This window comes from Ambystoma mexicanum, chromosome 6q, assembly GCF_040938575.1.
Source record: "Ambystoma mexicanum isolate Mex_15411 chromosome 6q, UKY_AmexF1_1, whole genome shotgun sequence".
Classification (NCBI taxonomy): Eukaryota; Metazoa; Chordata; class Amphibia; order Caudata; family Ambystomatidae; genus Ambystoma; species Ambystoma mexicanum.
The window spans coordinates 703,628,499-703,655,005 of record NC_090937.1 but is presented as its reverse complement, the minus strand read 5'-3'; the positions used below and the strand labels follow the sequence as shown (position 1 = coordinate 703,655,005).

Here is a 26,507-nt window from a genome sequence, read left to right as displayed (position 1 = left end):
ACCATCTCCACCACACAGCTCAGGGGCTCTGGTCTCACTCAGTGGCCAAGAACCATATCAACCTGGTAGAACTTCTGGCAGTATTCAGAGCGCTTGAAGCGTTCGAGCCCTACCTGTTGAACCGGTCAGTGCAGATCCTGACGGACAGCACCACAGCCATGTTTTAGCTGAACAAACAAGGGGGGGGGGGACTCGTTCGCCAAATCTGTCCAAGCTTGCCCAGAAAATTTCGATATGGGCACTCAGACATCTTCCTGTCATCTAAACATGTTCCAGGGGATCTCAATTCTCTGGCGGATGCTTTGAACAGAGATCCCCTCCCAGAGGAACACGAATGGTGTCTACACAGAGAAGTCGTAGAAGATATCTTCTCTCAGTGGGGTTTCCCCACTATAGACCTATTTGCCACAAGCGAAAAACACAGTGCCCAGGATTCGCATCCAGGTTCCCCCAACCAGACTCCCAGGGGAACGCCCTGTGGATGAACTGGTCAGGGATGTTTGCGTACGCTTTTCCACCAACACCTCATCAGGAAGGTGGTCAACAAGATGAACAGAGAATCGATGACGCTCGTCCTAGTTGCTCCCATGTGGGCGAGACAACTGTGGTTCCCACACTTACGCAGACTAGCGGTGTGCGAACCCATCAAACTCCCGGGCTGGTACAGCCTACTGTCCCAGCACCAGGGTCACACAGTGCATCCTCAACCCAACTCAATGAACCTGGTAGCATGGCTCTTGAGATCATAGAGTTTGGACATCTCCAATTTACCACAGAGATGTATGGACATCCTAAAAGAATCTAGGAAACCAAACACGAGGCTCTGCTAATTTGACAAATGGAAAAGATTTGCTATCTGGTGCCAGAATAAGCAAATCAACCCGGTTGATTGCACTCCTTCCACAATTGTCACATACATGCTCCACCTGCTAGATGCAGGGTTGGTTTTTAACTCGCTGAAGGTACACCTGGCAGCTCTGTCAGCGTATACCACCTCCCATAGCAAGGTATTGTGGTGGAAATTACCAGCGGTTAAAGCCTTCATGGAAGGAGTAAAGAGACTTCACCCTCCAATTTCAAACCCACCACCTGGATGGGACCTTAACGTGGTGCTATCTAAACTCATGGGGCCCTCTTTCGAGCCCATGCATAAAAGCAGTCTCAAACACCCGATTTATAAAACGGCCTTCTTAGTAGCTATTACATCTATAAGAAGGGTTAGTGAAATTCAGGCTCTGTCGGTGCAGGATCTTTTCTTTACAGTTCATAAAGATAAACTGGTTTTACGTACACACACTAGGTTCTCACCTAAGTTTATTTCTAAATTCCACGTGAACCAGTCCATCGAGCTTCCGGCTTTCTTCCAAGACCCACAAAGCTCGGCTGAGGTGAAACTACACACCCTAGAGGTGCAGAGGGCCGTCCTATACTATCTAAACAAAACCAGACCGGTAAGGAAAACAGACCAACTGTTTGTCTCCGTAGCTACAGGCAGAGAGGGAGATCGCGTCTCTAAAGGTGCCATCTCTAAGTGGATTGTTAACTGTATCCAGCTGTGTTACTCCCTTTCTGAAAAAACTCTGCCTTTCACGCCAAGAGCCCACTCTAAAAGAGGCATTGGTGCCACTCTGGCTTTCATTGCAAATGTACCCCTTGACACCATTTGCAAAGCAGCTACTTGGAGCTCTATTCACACTTTTACTCAACATTACTGCATTGACACCCATTCCAAGACAGATACTCAAGTGGGACAAGCGATTCTAAGACATTTATTTGCTCATGACCCTTCTCACATCCCACCTCCTTCTAACACTGCTCGCTAATCTATGCACAGCATGTGATCTAAGCAGATTCCACAAGCCTCAGAAGGGATACATTACTCACCGTAATCGTATTTCTGATGCTTGTATCTGCTTAGATTCACATGCGACCCACCCTTCCTCCCCTCTGAGAGAAGGTGCATGAATGCTTGTAGTCTTATCTTTCTATCTGCTTGGATTATCTGACTCTCGCTACTCCTCATGCTACCTCATGTCAGAAAAAATACAATCTGAGGGTCTTAGACGCGTGAGGGATCATGGGTACAGTGGACGTCACACTAGGGATAGTATTACTGGCACGCCCTGTGTCGACGCCCATTTTCGAGTTTCGAAAAACAAACTGTAAAACTCTGCAGCTTCCACTAGATGTCGGCCGATGCCCAGCATGTGAATCTAAGCAGATACAAGCATCAGAAATACGATTACGGTGAGTAATGTATCATATAATTTTGTTTTCAATGAAAAAACTTTAAGGGGACATTATGGTTAAGTTGGACACATAAAAACATATACATTCAATGAAAAAACTTTGTTAAAGGGACGTTATGGTTCCAAGTAAAACCCGAAAAACCCCTTAAATTTGCCAGTTATGGTAAGCTAAGCAACCATAACTCACGCCACCACCATGCACTGCTAAGACTAACACCCAGGACATCAAAGATGACATCACAAATATCATTGATGACATCACTGATGACATGACATGTGCATTTTCCTTATATGAAAAGTCTGTACAAGGGATTCTTATTGTAATGTTCATAAAAAAGTTCAAGGATCATTGGAATAAATACCATGAGGTACCTAGTGCATTAAGTAATGCATTAATCCAAATAGCATTGTATTATGAAGTTTTTTCCAATATACTAAGGTACACATGTAGTAACATAGGCATAGTGTGCAGCAGACATGATGAAGATGCAATATTAATAATCTTGCCATGTTAAGAAAGCATCTCTAATTTTAGTATTTTAGTCTTGCATACTGTGAAACATTTAATAAGTACCTAATCAAACCCACTTACATTATTGCATTACTGCACACAAAACACAGACAACAACACATACAAATAGAGCATATACATGGAAAGTGAAGTAAACAAAAAAACAGCAGTATTACCCGACAATCTTCATAACCTAACTGATTATCTTCATGCACAGAAATGATTGCTCTGCTTCAAAGCTACTACTTCCCTATGTATAACTATCACATATTGTGACTAGACCCTAAGGAAAGTAGTGTAAGTGCAATGTGTACAAATATGAGCATATCCAGGGAAAGTACAGTAATGAAAAAACAGAACTATAAGACAGCGTTGATAACCTTACTGATCATCTTCATACATAGAAGGCGCCAAAGTTATAAGCCATTCAAGAACTGCATTTCACCAACCCTGTAATTCTGAGGTGTCCACAAACTTTTCAGGACTGTTCGCGAACATCCGAACTGTTTGCGTACTTTCGCGACAAAAAACGCCCTTTTTTTGCTTCTTGCAGCCATATCCCATCCCATCCCATCCTCATCACCCCTCACCTCCCCAGAGATTATTTGGTAAGTTTGACAAGTGCAATGTTGTGTTTTTTAATATGTTTGTACCGTGATGTCTGTGGACACCGGCAGATGTCTGTGAATCCAAGATGGCGGGCGTTTCAAAAAATCTGACACACTTCACGCTTTTTTAACCAATCAGTGTCCTTTCAGCGGAGCGAACAGGGAAGTGTGTCCGCGGAGCATACATAGCTATCACACATTTTTGTGACCTACTTTTTGGTCATTTTTTTAAAAACTACTGGACGGCTTTTCACCAAATTTACAAAAGCATGCTTTTGGGACCAAGCTGCTTCTCCTGCCGCAAATTTGGTGAAAATCCGTCCAGCGGTTTGGGCTGTAAGCGTGAAGAAAGTTTTTTTCCACATTCAGTCTATGGGAAGAAGATACATTTTGGGGACCCCCCCTATAACTTTTGCCACCCCCACCGGCCCACACCACCCCCCCCTGCCCAAAATCCCCCACCGCCACCCCGGACCAAACCACACCACTATACTATTCTGAGGCTTGTAAAATCTACTTAGATCACATGCTGTGCATAGGCCGACATCTAGTGGAAGCTGCAGAGTATGACAGTTGTTTTTGAAACTCAAAAAGGGACGTAGACGGGGCGTCAGTAGTACTATCCCTAGTGTGGTGTCCACTGTACCCATGATCCTTCACGCATCGAGGTCCCAAAGATTGTTTTTTTCCGCCATCATAGACAGACGCTTATAGCAGAGTTCCTCTTTTGGCTTATCGCTATTTATTATCAAATTAACGATAGCAAGAAAAACTATCTATTGTACTCACCGACTTCCAATATAACCCGATGCAGGTGAAGAACAACAAACGAACGTCGAAAGACTCCCGTCGGCGGATCCGTTCCGGCCTTGGAAGGCCGCTACGGGCTTCGGCTCAGACAGTAGGGAGGTCATAATAGAATGTATTTACTCCTTTTCGTACACTACATTCGCCTAACTGCTGTGTCATTCTGTTGTGGAAAGGACCCCCTTTAAATTGTGCCCCAAGTGCAGCAAAAAGTTCCGTGGATGGACAAACACGTTGTGTGTAACCTCTGTCTCCCTCTGGACCACGTCGAGGGTTCCTGTCGAGCGTGTAGACTCTTCAAACCCAAGACACTTAAGGACTGCCTAACTAAGCGCTGGGCCCATCACGCCAAGCAACTCGAGGCCATGGAAGTTGAGGGTGCTTTCAGCGACGGCAGTAACGCAGCGGTATCTGACGGCCAAGGCGACAGGGTTACTCAAGTTTCTCAAGTGCAGGCCCCTGACCCTAACAGACAGGCCGGCGGCCATGTTATGGGGACTACACCCGGCGGTGAAAGCGCTCTCATTATCCTCCACCCCCCACCAAACGCACAACCCACTGCCGAGAATCGACGCACATGTTGAGCAAACAGCGACATCCAGGGAAAGGTCCGCTGATTCGCTGTCCTCTGGGTACTCCAGATCGAGATCGCCACATGACAGATCCCGACTGTCGAAAACGGAACAGATGTCGCAATAAAAAATATTCCCGGAGATCGTGAGTTGGCTTACGTGACTTCGGAACGAACTGTGGCCAAGATTCGACGTTCCTCGTCAATAGCTGTAAAAAAGCCCATACAAGCCAGACTTGCACAATTAGTTAAGCATGTACCGGAAAGTCTTGTAAGGTCAAAGGACTCTAAAAAGAGCTCCTCTAAAACCCTTCATAGGGATAAGGCACAGAATGATCGGTCCTCTCATAAAAGAAAGGAACCTCAAGCACAGGATTCCCTGTCTTCAGCCTTGAAGAAAAAGGCTACACCATCTAAAGTTATCCCAACGTAGAGGACCTGGGTCTCCTTCCCCAATCTCTGGTCATACCTAGTTCTGCCCAATGGTCAGCTGAGGGTATAGATCGGGTCCTGAGAAGAACGTTCTTCATGGCAAATTTTTTTTTTTTTTAAAGGACCCGAACTATTAAACAAGTTTTCACTCCACCCCTCCCAAAACAGTGGCCTCTGGGTCACAGAACCCTGTTCAAACCCCTGCTAAAAGGTCTCACCCCGTTGAACCACCGCAAGATACAACCACAATTGAACTATATGACCCGGACACGGATCATGAAGACCTCTGACTGTTAGGCAGAATTGCATGCAGTACCCTCTGGGACCACCACATATATTTGGGACTACAGGTGTAAGCAAAACCAACCTTTGGTATAAGTCTGTACTACAGTTTTTGGTAGCGAGCTGAGCAGCCAGGCCTATCTCAAGAGGGAATGTGAGCAGTACAAGGATGTTACACAGAGGTCTTACAATCACAGTGGTTCAAGTAGACACTTATACTCAAAGGTTTCTTGGTAAAACACTTATTAATTTATTCAACAGTCAGTTATAAAACATTCTCTAGAAGGAGGCAACTTAATATTATACACAAACGGACTTCAATACCAAACCAATAAGTTTGTGAGTAAATTAGGCTCCCCTGAAATAGGAGCAAAATGGCATTTCAGTTACTTTGAATGGGAGTAAAAAGGCACAAGTTAATAGAATAGATCACAAATACTTTCTTAGACAGTGCAAATAGTTTCAGTTCAATAGGCCTAGGCCAAAGTCAATGGGCTAGTGTCTTGGATAGGAAAGAGCAGTTCTTGTAGTAAACGGTAAAGTATTTGCCAATGTTCTCAGAAGTAGTTTGTACGAAAAAAGAATCCTATGTTGAATCACAAGCTGATTAGGCCTGTAAATTGGGAAAGGTTCGTGAACTTTCACTGCAAGAGGTAAGTTCTCTCAATCGGGTTGGCACAGTACCTTAGTATGAAGAAAAAGATGCAGCTGAAGAGGTTGGTTCATGGCAGTTCCTGCAGATCTCACTGTGCCTGAGCCTCAGTCGTGGGGACAAGAGGGAGGACGTTGAAGGACTCCTGCACTGCACGGGGTCAAACAAGCTGGCAAATGGAAGATCTTCGGTTTGAGTAGCTGTCGTCAAGCACACAAGCTGGTGTCCTTCCCCCTGGTTAATCCTAACCACGAGTTGATTGGTCCCAACAAATCAAAGGAAGAAGTTGTCCTTGAAGGGGCTTCTCTGTCGATATCAACTTAGCGATTCCGACCTGCAGCAGGGCTTCATAGGGCAAACCAACGGTTCAGGAGTTGGAGCAGCCGTACTCTTCGAGCTCGTCTAACAGTTTTCTCCCTTTCATTCCAGCCTAGCTGTAACTCACCCAGTAGGGTGGCTGTCCTTGCCGGACAGTCCGCCAGCCAATCACGCAAGTGCATTTGGGTCTCCTAGGAGACTGAGCACAGGGAGTTTCGGGCACCTCCCTCACTTCCTGCTCGCCCCAGACAGACGCCAGAGGCGGTCTTCAGTCCTGAAGCCCGCCAAAGGTTCATGAACAAAGGGACCAATCCTGGTTTGGTGCGCGGAGACACACTAGAAGGACCTTTCCAAAAAGAAATGGCGAAAAAAGACGACCAGGACCTGTTTTAAACAAAGGTGCTTAAGGCGCTATCTTGAAAAACATGGCTCCCGTGATTTTTAGCTACTGGTGTTCGCGGTCGGGAAAAATCAAGGTAGTTTGTTGTAAAACCACTGCCACCAGCCCTTTCATTAGGAAAGGGTAGCATTTGACTGCTACTTTAGTGTTTAGACGGGGGATACTATGTAACCCCTCCAGCACTCCATTGTAAGATGGTGTGTGCTGGGTCTATGAATTTGGAAAAGACTAGTAAAGTCATTTTCACTTTACATTCTCTGGGAAACAGTAGTTGATCCCAGAGAAGGTATTTAAGCCTTTGGGAAGTCTAAACGACATCCCTGTGTCACTGCGCTGAGGGTGCTGTGTAACACACATGAAAAGATGATGCCTATTGAGTTATCTAAATCTCCATAATCAGAACACAAATGTAAAACACACATCAAAATACATGAGTGGGAAAAAAGGCTCACTCTTTCCATGTAAAAAAATCAAGTCCTCAAAATCCAGCAAAGTTGCTGGGGATCTCTAAGGTGAAGGGAATTAGCACATTTCTGAGAATTCTCCCTAACATTCCCCCGGCCAGGCTCCAAGGGGAACGCACTATGGATGAACTGGTCAGGGAAATTTGCTTACGCCACCCCACTCCCCCTGACACCTCTCATGAAGAAGGTGGTCAACAAGATCCACAAGGAACAGATGACGCTCATCCTAGTTGCTCCTGTGTGGGCAAGACAACCCTGGTATCCACATCTGCGCAAACTGGCGATGTGTGATCCTATCAAGCGCCTGTGCCCGTACAATCTGCTAACTCAGTACGGGGACTAACCCTCAACCTCACTCAATGAACTTGGCAGCATGGTTCCTGAGGTCATAGAGTTCAGACATGTTAACCTACCACAGAAATGTATGGATATCTTGAAGGAAGCAAGAAAACCGAACACTAGGTACTGTTATTTTGACAAGTGGAGAAGATTCGTAATTTGGTGCCAGTCTAAAAAAATTAACCAAATAGAATGTACTCCACCCCACACTCTAACCTACATGCTCCACTTGCTAGATTCAGGGTTAGTATTCAACTCCTTAAAGGTCCATCTGGCGGCCTTGTCAGCCTACACCACCTCCCACAATAGTCTCGTGGTGGAAGGTGCCTGTCATGAAAGCATTCATGGAGTGGGTAAAGAGACTTCACCCTCCAATTTCTAATCCGCCGCCAGGTTGGGATCTCGGTGTTGTACTCGCTAAGGTCATGGGACCTCCTTTCGAGCCGATGCGTAGTCTTAGCCACCTAACTTGCAAAACTGCCTTCTTAGTGGCTATCACTTCCATAAGAAGAGTGAGTGAAATGCAAGCATTGTCAGTGCAGGATCCTTTCTTTGTTATACACAAGGATAAACTGGTTTTACGTATGCATCCTAGGTTCTCCCCCAAGTTAATCTCTAAATTTCATGTAAACCACTCAATAGAGCTACCGCCTTTCTTTCAGGAACCCACCAGCTCAGCTGAGGTAAAACTCCACACACTAGATGTGAGGAGGGCGGTCTTCTACTATGTAGACAAGACCAGACCGCTAAGAAAAACAGATCAACTGTTTGTCTCCATAGCACCAGGCAGAGAAGGAGACCACACTTCAAATAATGCCATCTCCAGGTAGATAGTAGGTGTATACAATTGTGCTATTCCTTATCAAACACGACACTGCCTTTTACGCCCAGAGCTCAGTCCACAAGGAACACAGGAACCACTCTTGGCTTTCATTGCAAATGTCCCTCTAGACAGCATTTGCAAAGCAGCTACACGGAGCTCAATACACACACTTCCACTCGGCATTACTGCATTGACACTCGTTCCAAGACCGATACACAGGTGGGACAAGCGGTTCTAAGACATTTGTTCGCCCATATACCTTCTTACATCCCACCACCACCTTCTAACACTGCTCGCTAATCTATGCACAGCATGTGATCTAAGCAGATTCCACAAGCCTCAGAAGGGATACATTACTCACCTTAATCGTATTTCTGATGCTTGTATCTGCTTAGATTCACATGCGCCCACCCTTCCTCCCCTCAGAGAAGGCGCATGGATGCTTGCAGTGCTCCAGATAAAATTTTGAGGTGGGAGTATTTTACGCATGCTTTTTCAAATTAGAGAGTAAATGCAATATTAAGAGTAAAAATTAATTTTCTCCTCTGCAAGAGAGTAAAACGTATCTAACACATACTATCAAATAGTATATTTTAAAGCGCAATATGCAGAGAGGTGATGGAAGTCTTCTTGAAAGTAACAGCTTTAAAGTTTTTCTGCGTTTGTTCCAAGTACATTTTTCTGAACAAATACAGTAAAACATGAACACTGACAGTTTTGGGTAAAGGCTTCCCTCGCCTCTCTGCCTAACAAAATGCAAGTGCGCACATCCAGGGGTGCACCTAGGCTAAAATTTAGATGGGGCTAACCCTTCAAATGTTGGGAGGGGCACCAACTTCAGAGACGGTGGGGGGAGTGGCAAACTTACTTGTGTAGGGGCATCTAACTACATTACTCATTGTAATGAGACTATTCCAGTGCAGCTTCAATGTTACAATCAGTTAACTCTCTCAATTTAAGTCTGAAACAGTCACTTCTTGCAGATCCTAAAGGTCCTAGAAAGTGTGAAAATGGCAGATGGAGTGCAATGAAAGATTCAATGTCATGGCATAACAGGACATTGCAGAGTGTGGGGCAGTTCTCTGGACGGCCCAAGCAACTTCAGTTGCTGGGAGCAACAGGGGAGAAAATGTAATGTTGGTTCTACCACAGTCCGCTATACTAGAATCTCTGGGGCACTGACTGGCTGATGAGACTGTCTGCCTGTCAAATCCAATGTTATGAGACTGGGGGGTGGCCAGTGCAGCAATAATGCAATTCTATATGCCCCATATAGAATTGCATTATTGCTGCACTGTGATGTGCCTGTGTTTAACTGCCTGCTCACACGCGTTTACTGGAAGATTGGCTCTTCCTATAGGAAGAAGGGACTCGGGGAGAAACTGTCACACAGTGGCTGAATCCACCTGTTATTGATGTTCAAGCGTCTGCATCACCTGGACGATTTGCAGATTCCACTTGTGAGGCTGCTAGGTCAGACTCTTTGTAATTGCCCGACCTTTGAAGAGATTTACTGCACTGTTAAAGTCAGCTGTAAATGCACAGGATTGTGCTGCGCGGTGTTGCAGAGCTATGAATGGGTTTGCTAGGGTCACACTTAGTGGTCTGGTGAAAGGCCCTGCTTCTATCACTGAAGATGGATAAATCATATTCAACTCAATGTTAATGGCTATTTATACTGTGCACTATCACCACTGGAGTGTTCCCCTGGCGTCCTGGTGGATCTGAATGGAAAAAGGGTAGGATGGGTTAGTAGGCTTGATTGTGAAAAGGTCCCACCACCCAGAAGCTGTATTTCCACAGTCTGCTAGAGACCGCACTAATATGTGAGGGACATGGACAATTGTGCACGCTACATTAGCCGCTGCAGAACCCTGTCATTTATTCCATAGCTCTAAACATGCTTAGTGTTCTCCTTAAAGAGAAGATAGTCCATGAAGAACACTTTTTAGAGAGTTATGTCTGCATGGGGGGTGATACCGTTAAAGAGTACCCGAAAGATTGGGCTTTTGTCGAGGCAAAATTAACATACCACATCCAAAATAAAAACATGTTATGTCCCTTCTCCATGGATCGAAGATGAGTCGTAGCAATTAACCCCGTTCATATTCGGCCAAATAAATCCAGGGCCATGAATGACATTGTTGGTACTTCCGTTTCAGGCCGGTCCCCGTCCCCAATCAAACTCACCAGACAGAACCTGTGCGTTTTGAAAAAATGATTTAAAAAAGCAACCGCTTGCAGCGATTCCCAAAAGTGTGCGTCCTACTCCTATTACAGTAATATGGCACAGCAGTTCACACAAAGCTAGCATTTGCTAAATGTTTTCCAGCGCCATCTACTGGCAAGAAAGAATAGGGTAATTCTCAAAGTACTGTGGCCAGCCTGCTTAAATGGTACGAAAATAAAAATAAAATGTGGCATTTTTACAATTTTTTACTGTGTAAAAAGCCCCAATACGCTCCTTATCTGGAGGGCTGGATGCTTATGAGCTTGTCTGATGCGTATCTGCTTGGATACAACTGTACTCGGGCTACACTTCATGCTACCTCATGTCAGAAAAAGAACAATCTGAGGGACCTTGACGCGTAAAGGATCATGGGTACAGTGGACGTCATACTAGGGATAGTATTACTGGCACACCCTGTTGATGTCCCTTTTCAAGTTTCGAAAACAACACCTGTAATACTCTGCAGCTTCCACTAGATGTCGGCCTATGCACAGCATGTGAATCTAAGCAGATACCAACTTTAGAAATAAGATTACGGTGAGTAATGTATCCAATATAGTTACATTACTAACCAATCCCTTCACCTCGTTGGTTTTGGTAACTAAAATTGTAGTGTGATGTCAGTTATGACAAATGTTCACCTGACAAAAAGATGTTTTGTATGGGAGCTCTGAGCGATTTTTGCTTGTATGCTGTCCCTGCTTTATTTGTATGTTAATAAAGCTGGATTTTGCCTTTCACTTTGTCTACTTCCGTTATTTGAGTCCCGACTTTGACTCCTGATCCTCTGTGTAATTTTTGAGTTTTCTCAGACCATTACACTGGCAATACAAGCAGTTCCAGCCATCTGCTTATTTATACTGGATGGAACTATTTCTCCATAGTCTGTTGCTGTTACTTTTATGCTGCATTTTAACTTTTGCTGATGTTAAGTGATACAAAATATTGTTTCACTAGGAACCGGGAAGACTACATTTATCCGAATGCTTGCTGGAAGACTTAAACCTGATGAAGGAGGTAATGGTTGTGTTTCAGTATATGCACGTGAAAAGCCTATGTTCTTTTTGGTTCCACGATTTACCTTTATTTATTATTTATAGGTGATGTGCCAGTTCTTAATGTGAGCTACAAACCTCAGAAGATCAGTCCCAAGTCAACAGTAGGTTAACTTTAAGTCTACACACTAGTACTTGGTTTAAGTCTGTGTGCACCTCCAAACAACTGCATGCCTAATTTTATGTTAATATAAAAAGTACTTAGTAACTTTTTTCATACTGCTTTTTTGTGAATCTAAAGATGCTCATCTAGCAGTCATTGCTTTGTCCACCTCTTGAGTACAGTCCCTTCCCCCACCTTCCGGTTAATTGCTGGCAAGAGCATGCAATGGTAAGAAGGGTAATTCAGCCCTAGACAGCATTGCTGCACGTCGTCGGCACAATCCTTTGTGCATGCTGCTGCTATGGTAAGGAGGGAACGATCTGCAAGACGTTACTGTGGAAAAAGCTATATATGAACCGTTGGCTACTGATTACGCTGTTGAGGAGTTTTGCACAAGTTACGGTCTGTGACAGAACTTAGAAAAGCCCATCATGGATGTACAGGGTTCCAACTCTTAGGTATGGCCTGTCCAACACAAAGGTTTGGTAGAATGGCTGAGCAGTCTGCCTTAGTCTAGGAGGGCTGTACGAAGGTACAAAAAGCTCTGAGCAATCACTTATTCAAGAAAACAATAATACATTAAAGGTTTTATTAAACAAAGTAATTTCAATCCTGGAGCTTATGGATCGGATTTGATCACATGCTCTGCCTAATCCGTCATCTAGTGGAAGTCACGGCGTATCACATGATATGATCAGCGCCTATACACAATGTGTTTCAAAGCGCTTCAAGGCAAGGGAGGGAACAAGGGAAAATACAACCACATTCTTACAGGCCATGAACAGTAAGGATGTGAAATTAACCATCGTACTCGGCCTGACGACATTTCAGATAGTGCAAGAGCTAAGATATAGATAAGGAAAGGAGTGGGAGAGTGGGAAGGAAATGGAAACAGACAGGCGACTACCGTACTAGGCCTGACGACATTTCTGGTAGAGCCGGAGAAAAACAAAAGGTGAGGGAGAGGGGTGCAGAAAGGGAGGGGAGAAACAAAACACGCGACTATCCTACTAGGCCTGACGACATTTCAGATAGTGTTGGAGGGTTGGTGGGGAGGAAAAAAACAGTAATGGGAGGGTGGAGGAAACAGACGAGGTTGCTCTCTTATTAGGTCCAGGGACAATTCTGATAGAGTAAGTGCATAGAAGAAAGTAAGGGGAGGAGATAGGAAAATGGAGAAGGGAAAGGAGGACAGAAAAGAGAGTAAGCAGTCAAAAAGAGTGGAGAAGCAAGAGTGGAGAGCGAATACAATTGCAGAAGTCAGTAGTAACACATAATGTTGCAAGCCAGGATACAAGATGAAGATGGGAACAGCATGATTCAGGGCCACCATGAGTACATCATTCGTTTTCGAAACTCAAACGGATGTCGACAGAGCATGTTTAGTAATACTATCCCTAGTGTGACGTGTACTGTACCCATGGTCCTTCATGCATCGAGGTCCCTCTGATTGTATTTTTCCGCCATCAAAGTTGGTCGCAAATGCAGAGTTCTCTTCCAGGCTGATGCCTTTGATTAACTAAAGTTGTACTTGTAGACTTTCTTCCTTTCCTTTGTTTTCGCCTCACAAATGCTCAACTACTCGAAGGCTTCAGACGAACACCCACATCAACATTGTTAGGTAAGATTTTCATAGTAATCGTAAATCTTCCTGACCTGTGTCAACCCCAGAACTTTTGGCTTTACTGGTTTATTTTTCCTTATACCTCCGTGAGTGGGAACCTTTTTCCACACTCACAGAATCTTTCTCGTTTCATGGGTGTCATTTTTTAGACTCTCCATAGTGTCTTTTAAAAGCTATCCTCTTGGACAACCTTTTGGCAATACATGCCTGTTGTTGCTGGGTTGCCCTACGGGCTGGGTTCCCCTTTTTAACTTTCTCTGGCTAACCTTTAGAGAAATACATTTCCCAGTGGTAGAACAAATCTTTGGATCCCTTTTACATTTTATTTGGTGAAACCAGCACACCCCACCTTATGTGTATTGCTGGGGAGATGCAATGTATCCCCTATTACACTAAAACTAACGATTATGTTACAGGGACAAGCTTACCTTCAATGGCTGGTGGCAGTGATACCTTTTTACTAATTTGGTGCACCTTTATTTTATTTTTATTTTATTTTTTATTTATAACATTTGTTGTATGCCCAAACCCATGGGCATCACACCTTATTTACAAGATTACATAGGCTTAAGGTTACATGACAGTTTGCAAAAATTATTACATTTGGGTGATCTCAGTATAGAAGTTACAATCTATACACGCTTGATGGTTACAGGTCGCTTTGTGCTCAAAAACATGCTTGGTAGTTGCATTTATATGATTTCCATTTATTCTGTGTGTTTACAGGGACAATTGTGGCAGGAATTTAGAATTCATTAAAGAGCCACGTTTTAAGGAGTTTCTTGAAGTTGACTAGGGAGGGCTCATTGATTATGTTGGCTGGCAGAGAGTTCCAGAGTCTTGGGGCTGCTACAGGGAAGCAAGCGCTGCCAGTTCTGTTTTTGAAACGCGGTATGTGCAGGTGTAAATTGGCAGTGGATCTCGGGGTTCTGATAGATTCTTTGCGACTAAGGCAATTGTTAAGGTAGCTGGGGGCGTGGCCTGTTACACATTTGTGTGTGAGCGTTTTGTGGCGTATCCTTGCCTGGATGGGAAGCCAGTGTGCTTCTCTACTAAGATGAGTTAAGTGCGCCCTTTTTTTATGCCTAGTGCTGTTCTCTGGGCTTTGTTCAGCAGTAGTTGCATTTTGTTGACTTTTTTTTGGAGGTGCCTAGTAAGAGTATATTACAATAGTCTAATTTGGTTAGTATCAAAGCTCATGCTAGTGTTATGCAATTTTGCTGTGTGAGGAAGGGCCTGCTTAGTGAAATAGGTTTGGTGGTGTATGCTGTGGAAGATGCCAGGGCGCTGATGTGTTTGTTCATGGTGAGACTCGAATAAAGGTAAAGTCCTAGAGTTTTTACTTGATTTGAGATGGGTATAGGGGTATTATCGATGACTGTACTTTTGTAGAGTTGTTGGAGATTGGCTAGTCGGGTGGGAGAGCCTACTCTGAGGATCTCGGTTTTCTCTCCATTTAGGCAAAGGCTGTTGGCTGCCATCCAGATTTGGATGATGGTGTAGATTTTATTTACTATGATGGTGTCTTGTTCTAAATTGCCTGAGATAAGAATAAATATTTGTGTATCGTCAGCAAAATTGGTGTAAATTACTCCCATAGTGTCTAAAGCTGCGGAGAGTAATTTAGTGTATGCATTGTAGAGCGTTGGTGAGAGGCAGGATCCTTGGGGGACTCCTATTGGTACTGGTATACGGTCAGCTGCTATATCACCTATGGCTACTCTGCAGGTTTGGTCAGAGAGGAAGGAGTTGATCCATGTGGATGCTTCCTTGGAGAAGTGGAAGTTATCGGTTAGGGTTGGCACAGTTTACTTTGATCGATTAAATCAAATGCTGCAGACAGGTCCAGCAATAATAGAATGCGGAGCTTACCTCTGTCCCTGACTGCATCCATTTGGTTTTTTAGATCCAACAGTGCTGTTTCGGTGCTGTGACCCGGGCGAAAGCCTGATTGTCTCTCTCGTAATAGATGGTTGTTTTCAAGGTGGGCTTGGACTTCTGTGTAAGCTATTTTGTCTATATTTTGAGGAGGAATGGCACTGTGGCGATGGGTCTATAATTGGTTGGTATGGGGGGTCTAATGTGGGCTTTTTAAGTAATGGTGTGACCCATGCTGCTTTGATATTGGGTGGGGAGGGGGCATGGAGTTGGCTTGGAAAGAGGCATTGACAAAACTAGTTATGATGGGAGCTAGTGTAGGGGCACAATCTTTGACTAGTTTAGCAGGGAAGTTATCTCCTTTACAGTTAGAGGGTTTCAGCGATACTATCGTTTTAGATACTTGCTCAGTGGTTACTGCAGTAAAGTGGAATTCTGGTATATTGTTGGTGGGAGTAGTGACTACTAATGGTATTGTCTTGTTGGCGGTATCTAGTATTTTGCGATTCAATTTTGTTTTGCAGAGTATTAATTTTTGCAGCTAGTGCATCTTGGATGGTTGTGCACCAGGTTTTATTTACTACCACTGTGCTGGGAGGGTGGGAAGGTGTTTCTAGTTCCTTTATGATGGCAAATAATTCCTTACTGTTAGAGGAGGCATTTGCTATGCAGGTAGTGAGGGAGTTAGCTTTCTGTGTGTATACTTGCGTGTTATAAGAATTGGAGATTAGATATAATTCTTTTTTATTTTTCCATTGTCAGGTTTATTCTACATGGGTGTTCTAGTGCTCTTTTTTTCTTCTTAGTTCAATGAGGTCATCATTGAACCAGGGGTTGCTGGGCTTTTGTTTTGGTCTTTTGGGTCTAAGTGGAGCTATTTCATCAATGGCTTGCTTGAGGCCGGAATGGTAGTGTGGTGAGATTTCAGCTGGGTTGTGCAAAGGGGATGGTTGAGTAGTTAGTAGTAGGTTTTCTGGGGTGAGTTTCCGAGAATTTCTCATCATGGTGGGTATGAGGGGAGGAGTGTGTGTGGTGGGGTCTCTTGTTCTGATGTCAAATCTAATGAGGCCATGATCCATCCAGGATATCTCTAGAATGTCTTCTTTATGTATTGTGGTGTTTAGTGTTAGGATCCAGTCGAGGGTGCGTCATTTTCTGTGTGTTGGAGCCTTTACATTTTGTTTGAATTGCATTTCTAGGAAGGCGTTGTGGAATGCAGTGGCTCTATGATTGCTGGGGTCATCATATCCCAGATTGATGTCTCCTAGGAGGATGAATTTGGTATTTGGTTTAATGAGGGGTCATAAGTAATGGCAATTCTACGTCTGGGTTGTTAGTGGTACTGGGTGTTCTATACACTATTAGGAAGTTGATAGTAGTGTTCGGGTCTGTAGCAATTTTGAGCGATTAAAAGTTCATAGCCTGGTAGTATTTCTATTTGACATTCTCTAAACTTGAGAATTGTTTTAAAGATTATGGTGACTCCACCTCCTGTGGTTTCTTGTCAATCCGATCTGAATATTGAGTAGTCAGAAGGTAAGGCTAGGCAGAGCATTGGGCCTGAGGCTGCATGAAGCCAGGTCTCAGTTATGGCGATGAAATCTAAGTCATATTCAAGGATCAAATCGTGGGTATCTATGGTGTGTGCACCTAGAGATGTGACGTTGAGAAGGGTACTTTTTAGTGGATAGGCCTTACTTGATAAACTGTTAGGGAATGGTTATGGTGAGTCTTTCTTGGCTGTAGTCTGTGATGGGAGGGGGTTGGTTAGGGGTATTTGTGTGCGTGGGTTTGGGTGATGGCTTATCCTGCATTGGAGCGATGGGTATGATAGTGACTTGGCTGTTAGTATGGTGTTTAATACTGTCTTTAGGAGATGTGGTAGTCATGGTGCGGGAGGATAGTCTGTTTGTTTACCTACAATAGGTTTAGAGTGTGGGATAAAGGTATGGGTCCTTGTAATGAGCTGTCGGCAAAGGGGTTTGCCCAATATAGACTTAGATGTGGGTGTAAAGTGGGGGTGAGTGCTATGGTGGTGAATGCTGGTGTCCTAGGTAGAAATGGCGTGGGACAAGGTAGGGGGTGATGTCTAGGGCAGAGTAAATGTGCTAGGCCTTTTCCTAACTGAATAAATGTCCCTTGGGTGCAGAGTGTTAAGAGATTGCTGTAGTGGGTATACTGTTGATTGTATCGTGTTGATGTTTGGTCTGCTCCCAATAATATGCATACTATAGCAATATGTGTTCACAGCTGCATTAAAGGCACCCAAGGCTGCTCATTTTACCTAAATGGCCCAGTGTTAGGGAGAATTCTCAGGAATGTGCTAATTCCTCTACCTTAGAGGACCCCCACCCAGCTCGTTTGCTGGACTCTAGGACTTTAATTTTTTGCCTGGAGAGAGTGAGACCATATATTTCCCACTCTCTCTTGTAATTTAATGTGATTTTGAACTCTGTTTCTTTTGGTTGTGGAGTCTGACAGACTCCATAGGCATCATCTTTTACTTTGTGTCACATTGCACCTACAGTGCAATGACACAGGGAAGTCCTTCAGATTTCCCAAAGGTTTAAATACCTTCTATTGGATAAACTACTGTTTCCAAGAGCAGTAAAGTGAAATTGACTTTACCTACACTTATAACTTTCTAGACCCAGCACACACTATCTTACAATAGGGTGCTGGGTGAGTTACTTCGTATCCCCTTTGTCTAGCTTCTCATGTAACATTTTTTTGTTACCCTTTTCTCGATGAATGGCTGGTGGCAGTGGTTTACTTTTAACTACTGTGGTGTGCATTAACCACGGGCTGTGTTCACAGCTGCAGTAAAGCACCCAAGGGTGCCATTTTTGTCAAAATAGCCCTGGTCTTCTTTTTATGCCATTTCTTTGAGATGTACTCTGCGCGCCAAACCAGGTTTGGTCCCATTGTTCGTTTTGCCTTTGGCGGGATTCACGAGTGAAGCCTGCCTCTGGCTCCAGGGTGTCAGGCCGGGGCAGGAAGCAAGGGAGGTGCTGAAACTCTGTGCTTAGTCTCCTAGGAGATAGGAATGCACTCTTAGGTGATTGGCCAGCTGGCTGTCTGGCAAGGACAGCCACCCTGCTGGGTGACTGACAGCTTGGTTGGAATGAATGGGAGAAACCTGCATAAAAGGCAAGGCTTTTTGGCTTGCAAGGCAGAGTCGACCACTGGACGAAGAAATCAGAAGAACTTGAAGATGCCTGCTGTAACTCCTGGACCTTTGGTTTGCCGGGTGAAACCCTGCTGCTGTGCTGAAACTCCAAATTCGTATCGCCAGAGAAGTCCCTGCAAGTACGACTTCTCCCCTTGTGTTGGTGGGACAAATAAACTCCAAAGTAAGCCACCTGGACATCCTCTCAGAGCTGGTTGAAATTCCACTGCAGTTGCTGCTGGACAAGAATAGCCAGGGAGATGAACACCAGATCATGTGCGTTGCTTTTAAGCTGGCCAAGAGCTCCAGGAAGATCCTCCGGACTCCCAGGAGGTAGAACTGAGCCACCTCAACAGAGTGCTGGACCCCAGATGCAAGGAAAGCCCATCTCGACAGCCAGAAACTGCGGTGTTGATATTTGTGGTAGTCGTGAAGAGCTGCAACACCGAAATGTCACTTTTTTTAAGATTGCCGGTTGCAGTCGATGACCGTCCCATTGCAGTGCAGGAGTCCCCAGACATCCTCCCTCTTGTCCCCATGACTGAGGCCCAGGAACACCAGGATCTACACAGGAACTGAAGTCATCTGCTGCCCTTTTTCTTCAACCTAAAGGCACTGTACAGTCTAAGAGAACTTACCTCTTGTTGTGTGACTGCACTTGTTCTCTGTTGGTGAGACCTGTTGGCCCTACTTTGAATTCTTCTTTTCTCCAAAGACTTCTAAAACATTGTGCAAGACATTAATTTACCTGCAAGAATTGCTTCAGCTCACCTAGACTTATTCCCAATTGACTTTGGCCTAGCCTGGCTCCCTGAATGACTGTTCTGCCCTCATACATTGTGTTGTATCTTCCTTCCAGGAAGGAGTTAACTAACTTTACATTGTGGATTACCAAAAGTACTTAACTGCTTCAGTAGATTTGTGTGATCTCTTGTTCTGTTCTAATAACCTTTTTCTTTGCATTTTACAATCAGATTTAAGAGTTTGGCAAATTGTGGTATATTAAAGTCCACAGTGTCCTAGTTACTAAAGTCACCTGAGGGTGTAGGAAGTGTCTGTGTGCCATCCCAAAAGGGTACGTACTGATTTCGGAATATTAAGAGTGTGGATTTTGGAGTGTATTTGTGTCTTACTATTATATTGCCCCCGTTTGAAGAAGGCTTACTCTAACTGACTGACAAATTAATAATTGCTTAATCAAGAAACCTTGTGTGGAAGTGTCTACAGCTCACATTGACCCCTCTTGAGATAAGCCTGGCTGCTCAATCACGCTTCCAACCTGTGTAGTATAGACTTGTACCAAAGGTTGGGTTCCTATTGCCTGGAGGTCAGAGTTGTTGTAGTGCACCCAAAGGGTACTGCATACAATCTTGCCGAACACCCCAGTCTTGTTTTTTTGCCATTTTGGTGTTTCTTGTCCTTCCTTCTTCCTTCCCGCACCCCCACCACCCCCCCACCTCCTCCCCTCTGACATCCAGGGCAGGAAATTCCTTTGTGTTATATTTATATTCAGCAAGAGTCCCTGTCATGATCCCAGCAAAAGAGTACAGTTCCCATTCAGAAATACTAGGGGAGCAAGGAACTTCATATCAGTCAGTGGGGTCCACAGTGGCTTCCAGCCTGGCACAAATGGCATTTGCCTCATTCATAGCATTGCACCCATAGGCTCACATAGCGCTTACATTTGTTTTTTTCTACACGCAACATGGCTGCCGCCAAGTCCATTGTTAACTCACTGCACATACTACACCTGTTGCAGAGGGAGCTACTTAAGCCCTGCCTCCGCTGGAGCACTCGCTTTGCGTCTTTTCTGCTGACAGCGGGTAACGCTACCAGCGATCTCCCTACAGAACCTGTCAAAGGAAAAACAAAGTTAAGAGATATTAGTTTCCACAGAAAATCAACAGACTTCCATTGTTGTAGTTGTAAAGACTTACCGAACCGAAGTATTTCGGAAGCGGTTCCTCAGTCAGCAGTTTATTTCGTAGTCTCTACATTTTCTGTCAGAAGTTCTGCCGCAGCATCTTCCTCACAGAAGTCTTCGGTCACAGTGCCTTCAGTTAAGTTTTCATCAGCAGTCTCTGCATCGCCCGAAGGTATTTCATCTACTGCTTTCCGAAAAACCTGCAAAACAAAAGGTATTTTCGTTAATGAATGGACTTGTGAAATATGAAAAGAAAAGTTTTTACATATGTTGCTTACCTGAAGTCCCAGCAAGTTTTTATTCGCTTAGTTATTACCCCGGTCGTCTCTGAAGGTTGCAATTACTCCGTTAAGACGAACTTACATTCATTAAACGTTTCCTCAAACAGAGTATAGTTACAGCCATACCGCAGCACCTACCCTTTTCTGAGAACCAAGAACCTGCAAAATTAAAGGTAACATTTTAGAAAGAGAGATCTCTCCAATGTAGGGACTGCTCGGAATCTGACGAACTATATTTCTGATGCTTGTTACTCTGCTTAGAATCACATGCTATGCATATAGTCAGACATCCAGTGGTAACCGTAGAGTATTCCATCTTGTCTTTCGGGGACCGATAGGGGACGTCGGCATAGGCGTGTCTGTAACACTATCCCTATCATGACGTGTAATGTACCCAAAATCCCTCACGCGCCGAGGTCCCTCAGATTGTTTTTCTCCGCCCAGATAACGGGTCGCCCTATAGCGGAGCTGTTCAAGAAGAGACATTGTTTCTTATACCGACTTGTCGGTTATTCCCTGTTAAGTCACGTCGGTCACAAGAACATCTTTGACGAAGACTGCGGTGGATTCGTCTACGGCAGTGGATTTTCAGTGCCTAAGATCCGGCGGCCGGACTTTCCACGTGGTCCTGCCCTCTGGCCGACCTTTAGAGTAGGGAGAGTTGGGTTGGGGTGGCCATATTTGTGGTATGTCTTTCCTCCTTTCCCCTCTTTACTCTTTTGGTCTGGTCATCTTCCCCTTTGGCTATGGAAAGGACTCCTTTTAGGTTCTGCCCTAAGTGTAGGATCAGATATCCTTGGAAGGACGAACACAGAACGTGCAATGCCTGTCTCCCCTTAGAGCACGACGAAAATCAGTGTGTGGCCTGCAAACTCCTCTGGCCTAAAACCCTTAAGGAGCGCTGTGTAAAGCGGTGGGCCGCGTACGGTATGTCGCGGGTGGAACCCCCTTTCCCCACCGCCACACCCGCTGAGAGTGACGGGGGCACCTCAGATGACCAAACATCCGTTGCGAATCTAATAGACCTCGAGGCGGACACTTCTAGATCCACCACGCCCATCCCTGACCCTTTAAGGCCTGACTCGGTGTCGCTGCAGGGACAACACCCAGTGACAGGGGCGTACAAACGCATCACACTAAGCATACAACCCCTACACCGGTTTCGACGTCCTTGTTGAAAAAGGTGAGCGTGCCAACAGGGACGCCGAAAATTTCGACGGTGTCTTCGGATTGCGCAGATCCAAAGCCTTCCCCGCATCCGCAACAGCGTCTTGCGACTGGGCAATCTTTATCAAGTAAGGGCACTACTCCAAAAACTTCACACGGCGAAGTGCGGAAATCCGATGGTCCCGAAGGCCGCGGTAGGCCCGAAAGTTACGACTAGGCCTCTAGTCGAAAAACCGACCACTAGGCCCTCTTACACCGCAGAAGGTAATTTACCTACCGATAGACCATGGGAGCAATTATCTCACGCCGATTATTGAAGAGAGCATCGACAGGATTACGGCGGCAGTGGGACTTATCCCAGTTTTGCCTAAAATCATGGGGCAAGCCGTGGAAAACTCTTTGGATGCGGTTTGGGGCCCCGATTCTCACAATACTTATGAAGATAGCCAAGAGCCTCTTTTCGACACCCTAAGAGACTGTTTTTGGCGCTGTAGGGCGGAAAACGACTTTTTTCCACCCATAGGTCCACCTGGGTCCTCCAAATGGACTAGAGAGAAATTCAAAGGGTGTATGGATCGGCTGGAGAAGATTATCTGTTTTTCTGATCATCCATCCCCGAAAAGGTCTTGTGTAGAGCCTAACTTTCAATTCTCTTCTCATTCTCTAGAAGATCAGCCTTCTGTCCCCGTCCAGCAGGAAGACATTGTCCACATGACACCTATAGGGACATTTACAATGAAGAGGAAGAAGCTTCATTTCTACAGAATTATGAAGAGGAGCAGCAGGGTATCAGACAATTGGGAAGACACCCAGCAGGAAGGAACGGACCCATGGACACTGCCACAGCAAGATCAGGACACTGTTTTGTGTCTGGATTCCCCTGCGTCCACCCCGGCTCACCAGGCCTCACCTGTAGATGACCAAATGGCCTTCAACTCTGTTGAAAAAGGCAGCTGAACCTTTCAGATCTCTACCCAAGAGGCTGTGCTTGAGCAAGGTTTTGTTGAGGATATCCTTAAGGAGAAGCCTCCATCTAGCCAAGCCATCCCCCTCCTTAATTCCATCGAGAAGGTTGGCCCCCTCCTTGGTATCACCAGCTCAAACCCGGGCAGTGAACCCTAGAGTAGAAAAATTGTTTAGCCCTTCTCCTTCCGACCCTCTGTACATTAGAGGGCATGCCATCCCAGACTCGTTGGTAGTGACTACCACCCGAAAAAGGGCAGGGGTACCCCTTGCCACTGGGGAGGCACCTCTGGACAAGGAATCTAAGAGACAGTATGCTCTAGGCAAGCGAGTCACCTCGGCTTCCACATACACTACGCGGATAGCAAATAATACTGTGCTATTGGCAAGTTATGCTGACGCTCAGTGGAACCTTCTCCCGGAAGGCCTCCAAGAGGTTCCTGAACCCGTCAATCCAAGCTTCTCTCTATTGTAATCGAGGGAAGACAAGTTAACCAGAATGTGATTAAAAACACCCTGGACACGGCTGAAACAGCAGGCAGGTCTCTGGCCCAAGGGACCCTACTCAAAAGACACACTTGGCTGCGTACTTCAGGGTTTAAACCAGAGACGCAAGCCTCTCTCATCAATAAGCCTATTGAGGAAGCTAACCTCTTCTGGAAAGCGGTGGATGAGGCCTTGGAAACAGCTAAGAAAGAGCACGAGACTCTTAAGTCTCTGCAACAGATCACACAAAAACCTTCCCCCCAGAGAGGTAATAACTCCTGGCGGCCCTTTCGAGGGCAGCCCCGTGCTGTTCAAAACTATGGCACATGGAATTTCAACACAGACAAACTTCAGGAAGCCCTGCATACTACCCTTCAACGGGTTAGCGATGCAGCAAAGGTAGAGGTAGAGGCCCCAATCCCAGAGGAGCCGCAGCCTCTGGTCAGAAATGACCACCAGATCCAGGCCCCCTCCCATGTCGCCCCAGTCGGGCGGTGCTTATCTTTCCTCACGGCATGGGAGGGGATAACTTCAGACCAGTGGGTCATAAAGACGGTCGCCCACGGGTACTGCGTGGAATACGCCCGACCTCCACAATTCAGACCGCCGTACTCGCGGTGCCTTTCACCGGACCATCTGGAGATCCTGAATCAAGAGGTGGAAGCGCTGCTGGGAAAGGACGCCATAGAAGCCGTCCCTATTCTTCAGGTAAACAAGGGTATTTATTCAGTGTACTTCCTTGTACCCCAAAAAGGACCTCACCATGCCATGTGCCCTGTTCTAGACCTGCGCCCAGCAAACAAGTTCATAAAACCCCAGATGTTTCTCATGGTAACACTACAGGAGGTGATCCCACTGCTGAAACGAGGACTACATGGCAACATTGGACATGAAAGATGCATACTTTCATATTTCAATGTTGCCAGCGCACAGGAAATATCTAAGGTTCATGATAGAGGACGGGCATTACCAATTCAAGGTACTCCCATTCGGCATCGCCACAACGCCAAGGGTGTTTACCAAGGTCCTGGCAGTGGCTGCAGCACACCTGCGCAGACTATCCGTCCCAGTTTACCCTTACCTCGACGACTGGCTCATCGCGGGGGACTCATTCAACACATGTTTTTCGAACACCCAAAAAACAGTAGATATTCTCTTCAGTCTGGGTTTCTCAATCAACAAGAAGAAATCCAGTCTAGTCCCCAGTCAAACAAAACAATTTCTGGGAGCTCTAATTCGGACAGAAGACGGTCTCATCTTCCCCTCCAACGAGAGGGTTCAGAACATGCTTTTTCAGATTCCTCAATATGTAGCCAGTCGGGAGGTGACGGTGCGCAAAGCCATGCGCTTGCTAGGAATGATGGCGTTGTGCATATACTTGGTTCCCCACATGCGGCTGTGCCTGCGTCCCATGCAAGAGTGGCTCAACAGCCAGTGTTGTCAGGCCAGCAGACAATGGGAAGATCTGGTTGTTGTCTCCCCAGCCCTCGTTCTCTCTCTGCAGTGGTGGTCAAGAGAAACCCTCTTGAAGGGGAAGCCCTTCACCACCCCTGCAGTGGAAGCCACTCTCACGACAGACTCGCCTCTCACGGGGCGCAGGGGCTCACCTGCTTCAGCAGACAGCACATGGAGTGTGGTCCCCTCAATTAGCATCCAACCATATAAATTTACTGGGCTATTAGCGGTGTTCAAAGCACTGAAGGCCTTTCAGATGCAACTGCAAGGGAACACAGTGCTGATTCTAACAGACAGCACTACAGCCATGTATTACCTGAACAAACATGGGGGCACTCGCTCTCCAGGGCTATCCAAGGTGTCCCAAAACATTTGGATATGGGCTCTCAAACACAAGATGTTTCTATTGTCCCAGCATGTTCCAGGGTAACTCAATCTTCTGGCAGACGTGCTCAGCAGAGATTTTCCTCTTCCCGAAGAATACGAATGGCATCTTCACAAAGACATTGTGTCCAACGTCTTCGCAGAATGGGGCTTCCCAGAGATCGACCTGTTCGCGACTCAGGAGAACGCCCAATGCCAAGACTATGCCTCCAGGTACACCCAGAACCGCTCCTAGGGGAACGGTCTCTGGATAACATGGTCAGGGAAATGTCTACGCTTCCCCCCCCCCCCCCCCCCCCGACTCCCCTGCTCAACAAGATAGTGCACAAGATGCACCAGGAACCAGTTAACATGATACTGGTGGACCCATGTGGGCCCGCCAACCCTGGTTCGCTCATCTGATGGAAATGTCCCTCTCCCCACCAGTGAAACTACCCTGCCCGTACAACATGTTGTCTCAGGACATGGGGGGAGACCCTACACCCATGCCCACAAACTCTGAACTTAGCAGCTTGGCTCCTGAGGTCATAGAGTTTGGACACGGTGCATGGACATACTCGGGGAAGCTAGGAAACCGAACACACGTTATTGCTATGCCAGCAAATGGAAACGTTTTGTCATCTGGTGTAATTCCAGGAGTGTCAATCCCATTGATTGCTCACCCACACACATTGTGCTGTACCTAAACCATCTGTTAGACACTGGGTTGGTCTTCAATTCCATTAAGGTTCATCTGGCTGCACTGTCAGCCTACACCACATTACAACAAAAAGTGTTGTGATGGAAGATACCGGTGATTAAGGCCTTTATGAAAGGGGTTAAGAGGATTTATCCTCCCATTTCTCACCCAGCTCCTGGATGGGACCTGAATGTGGTTTTGACCAGACTCATGGGAGCTCCCTTTGAGCCTATGCATAAAGCAAGTCTGAAAGACCTGACTTATAAAACGGCCTTCCTAGTGGCTATCCCTTCTATCAGAAGGGTTAGCGAACTACAGGCACTTTATGTTCTAGACCCCTTTGTTACAGTCCACAGGGATAAGGTAGTTCTGTGCACGCACCCCAGATTTGCGCCTAAATTCATATCGAAGTTCCATGTGAACCAGTCGATTGAACTTTTTCCAGAATCCCACTAGCATGGCTGAAAGAAGCCTACACACACTAGATGTGCACAGGGCAGTCATGTTCTACCTGGAGAGAACTAAACCACTGAGGAAAACAAACCAATTTTTCGTTTCAGTGGCAGCTGGTAGAGAAGGGGATCTTGTCTCTAAATCGGCTATCTCAAGGTGGATTGTCAAATGCATCACACTGTTACACTCTTGCTAAGAGG

General features: G+C 45.7%; 1 protein-coding gene across 1 annotated transcript in view; it reads left to right on the top strand.

The window, feature by feature from the left end:
- The window catches only part of ABCE1 (ATP binding cassette subfamily E member 1), a 670,940-nt gene that overhangs the window by 569,316 nt on the left and 75,117 nt on the right, over positions 1 to 26,507 (top strand). Inside the window, exons 12-13 of the mRNA XM_069631213.1 lie at positions 11,644 to 11,703; positions 11,787 to 11,845. Of these exons, the coding sequence (XP_069487314.1) occupies positions 11,644 to 11,703; positions 11,787 to 11,845 (119 nt within the window). The remainder of the gene's footprint in view (positions 1 to 11,643; positions 11,704 to 11,786; positions 11,846 to 26,507) is intronic.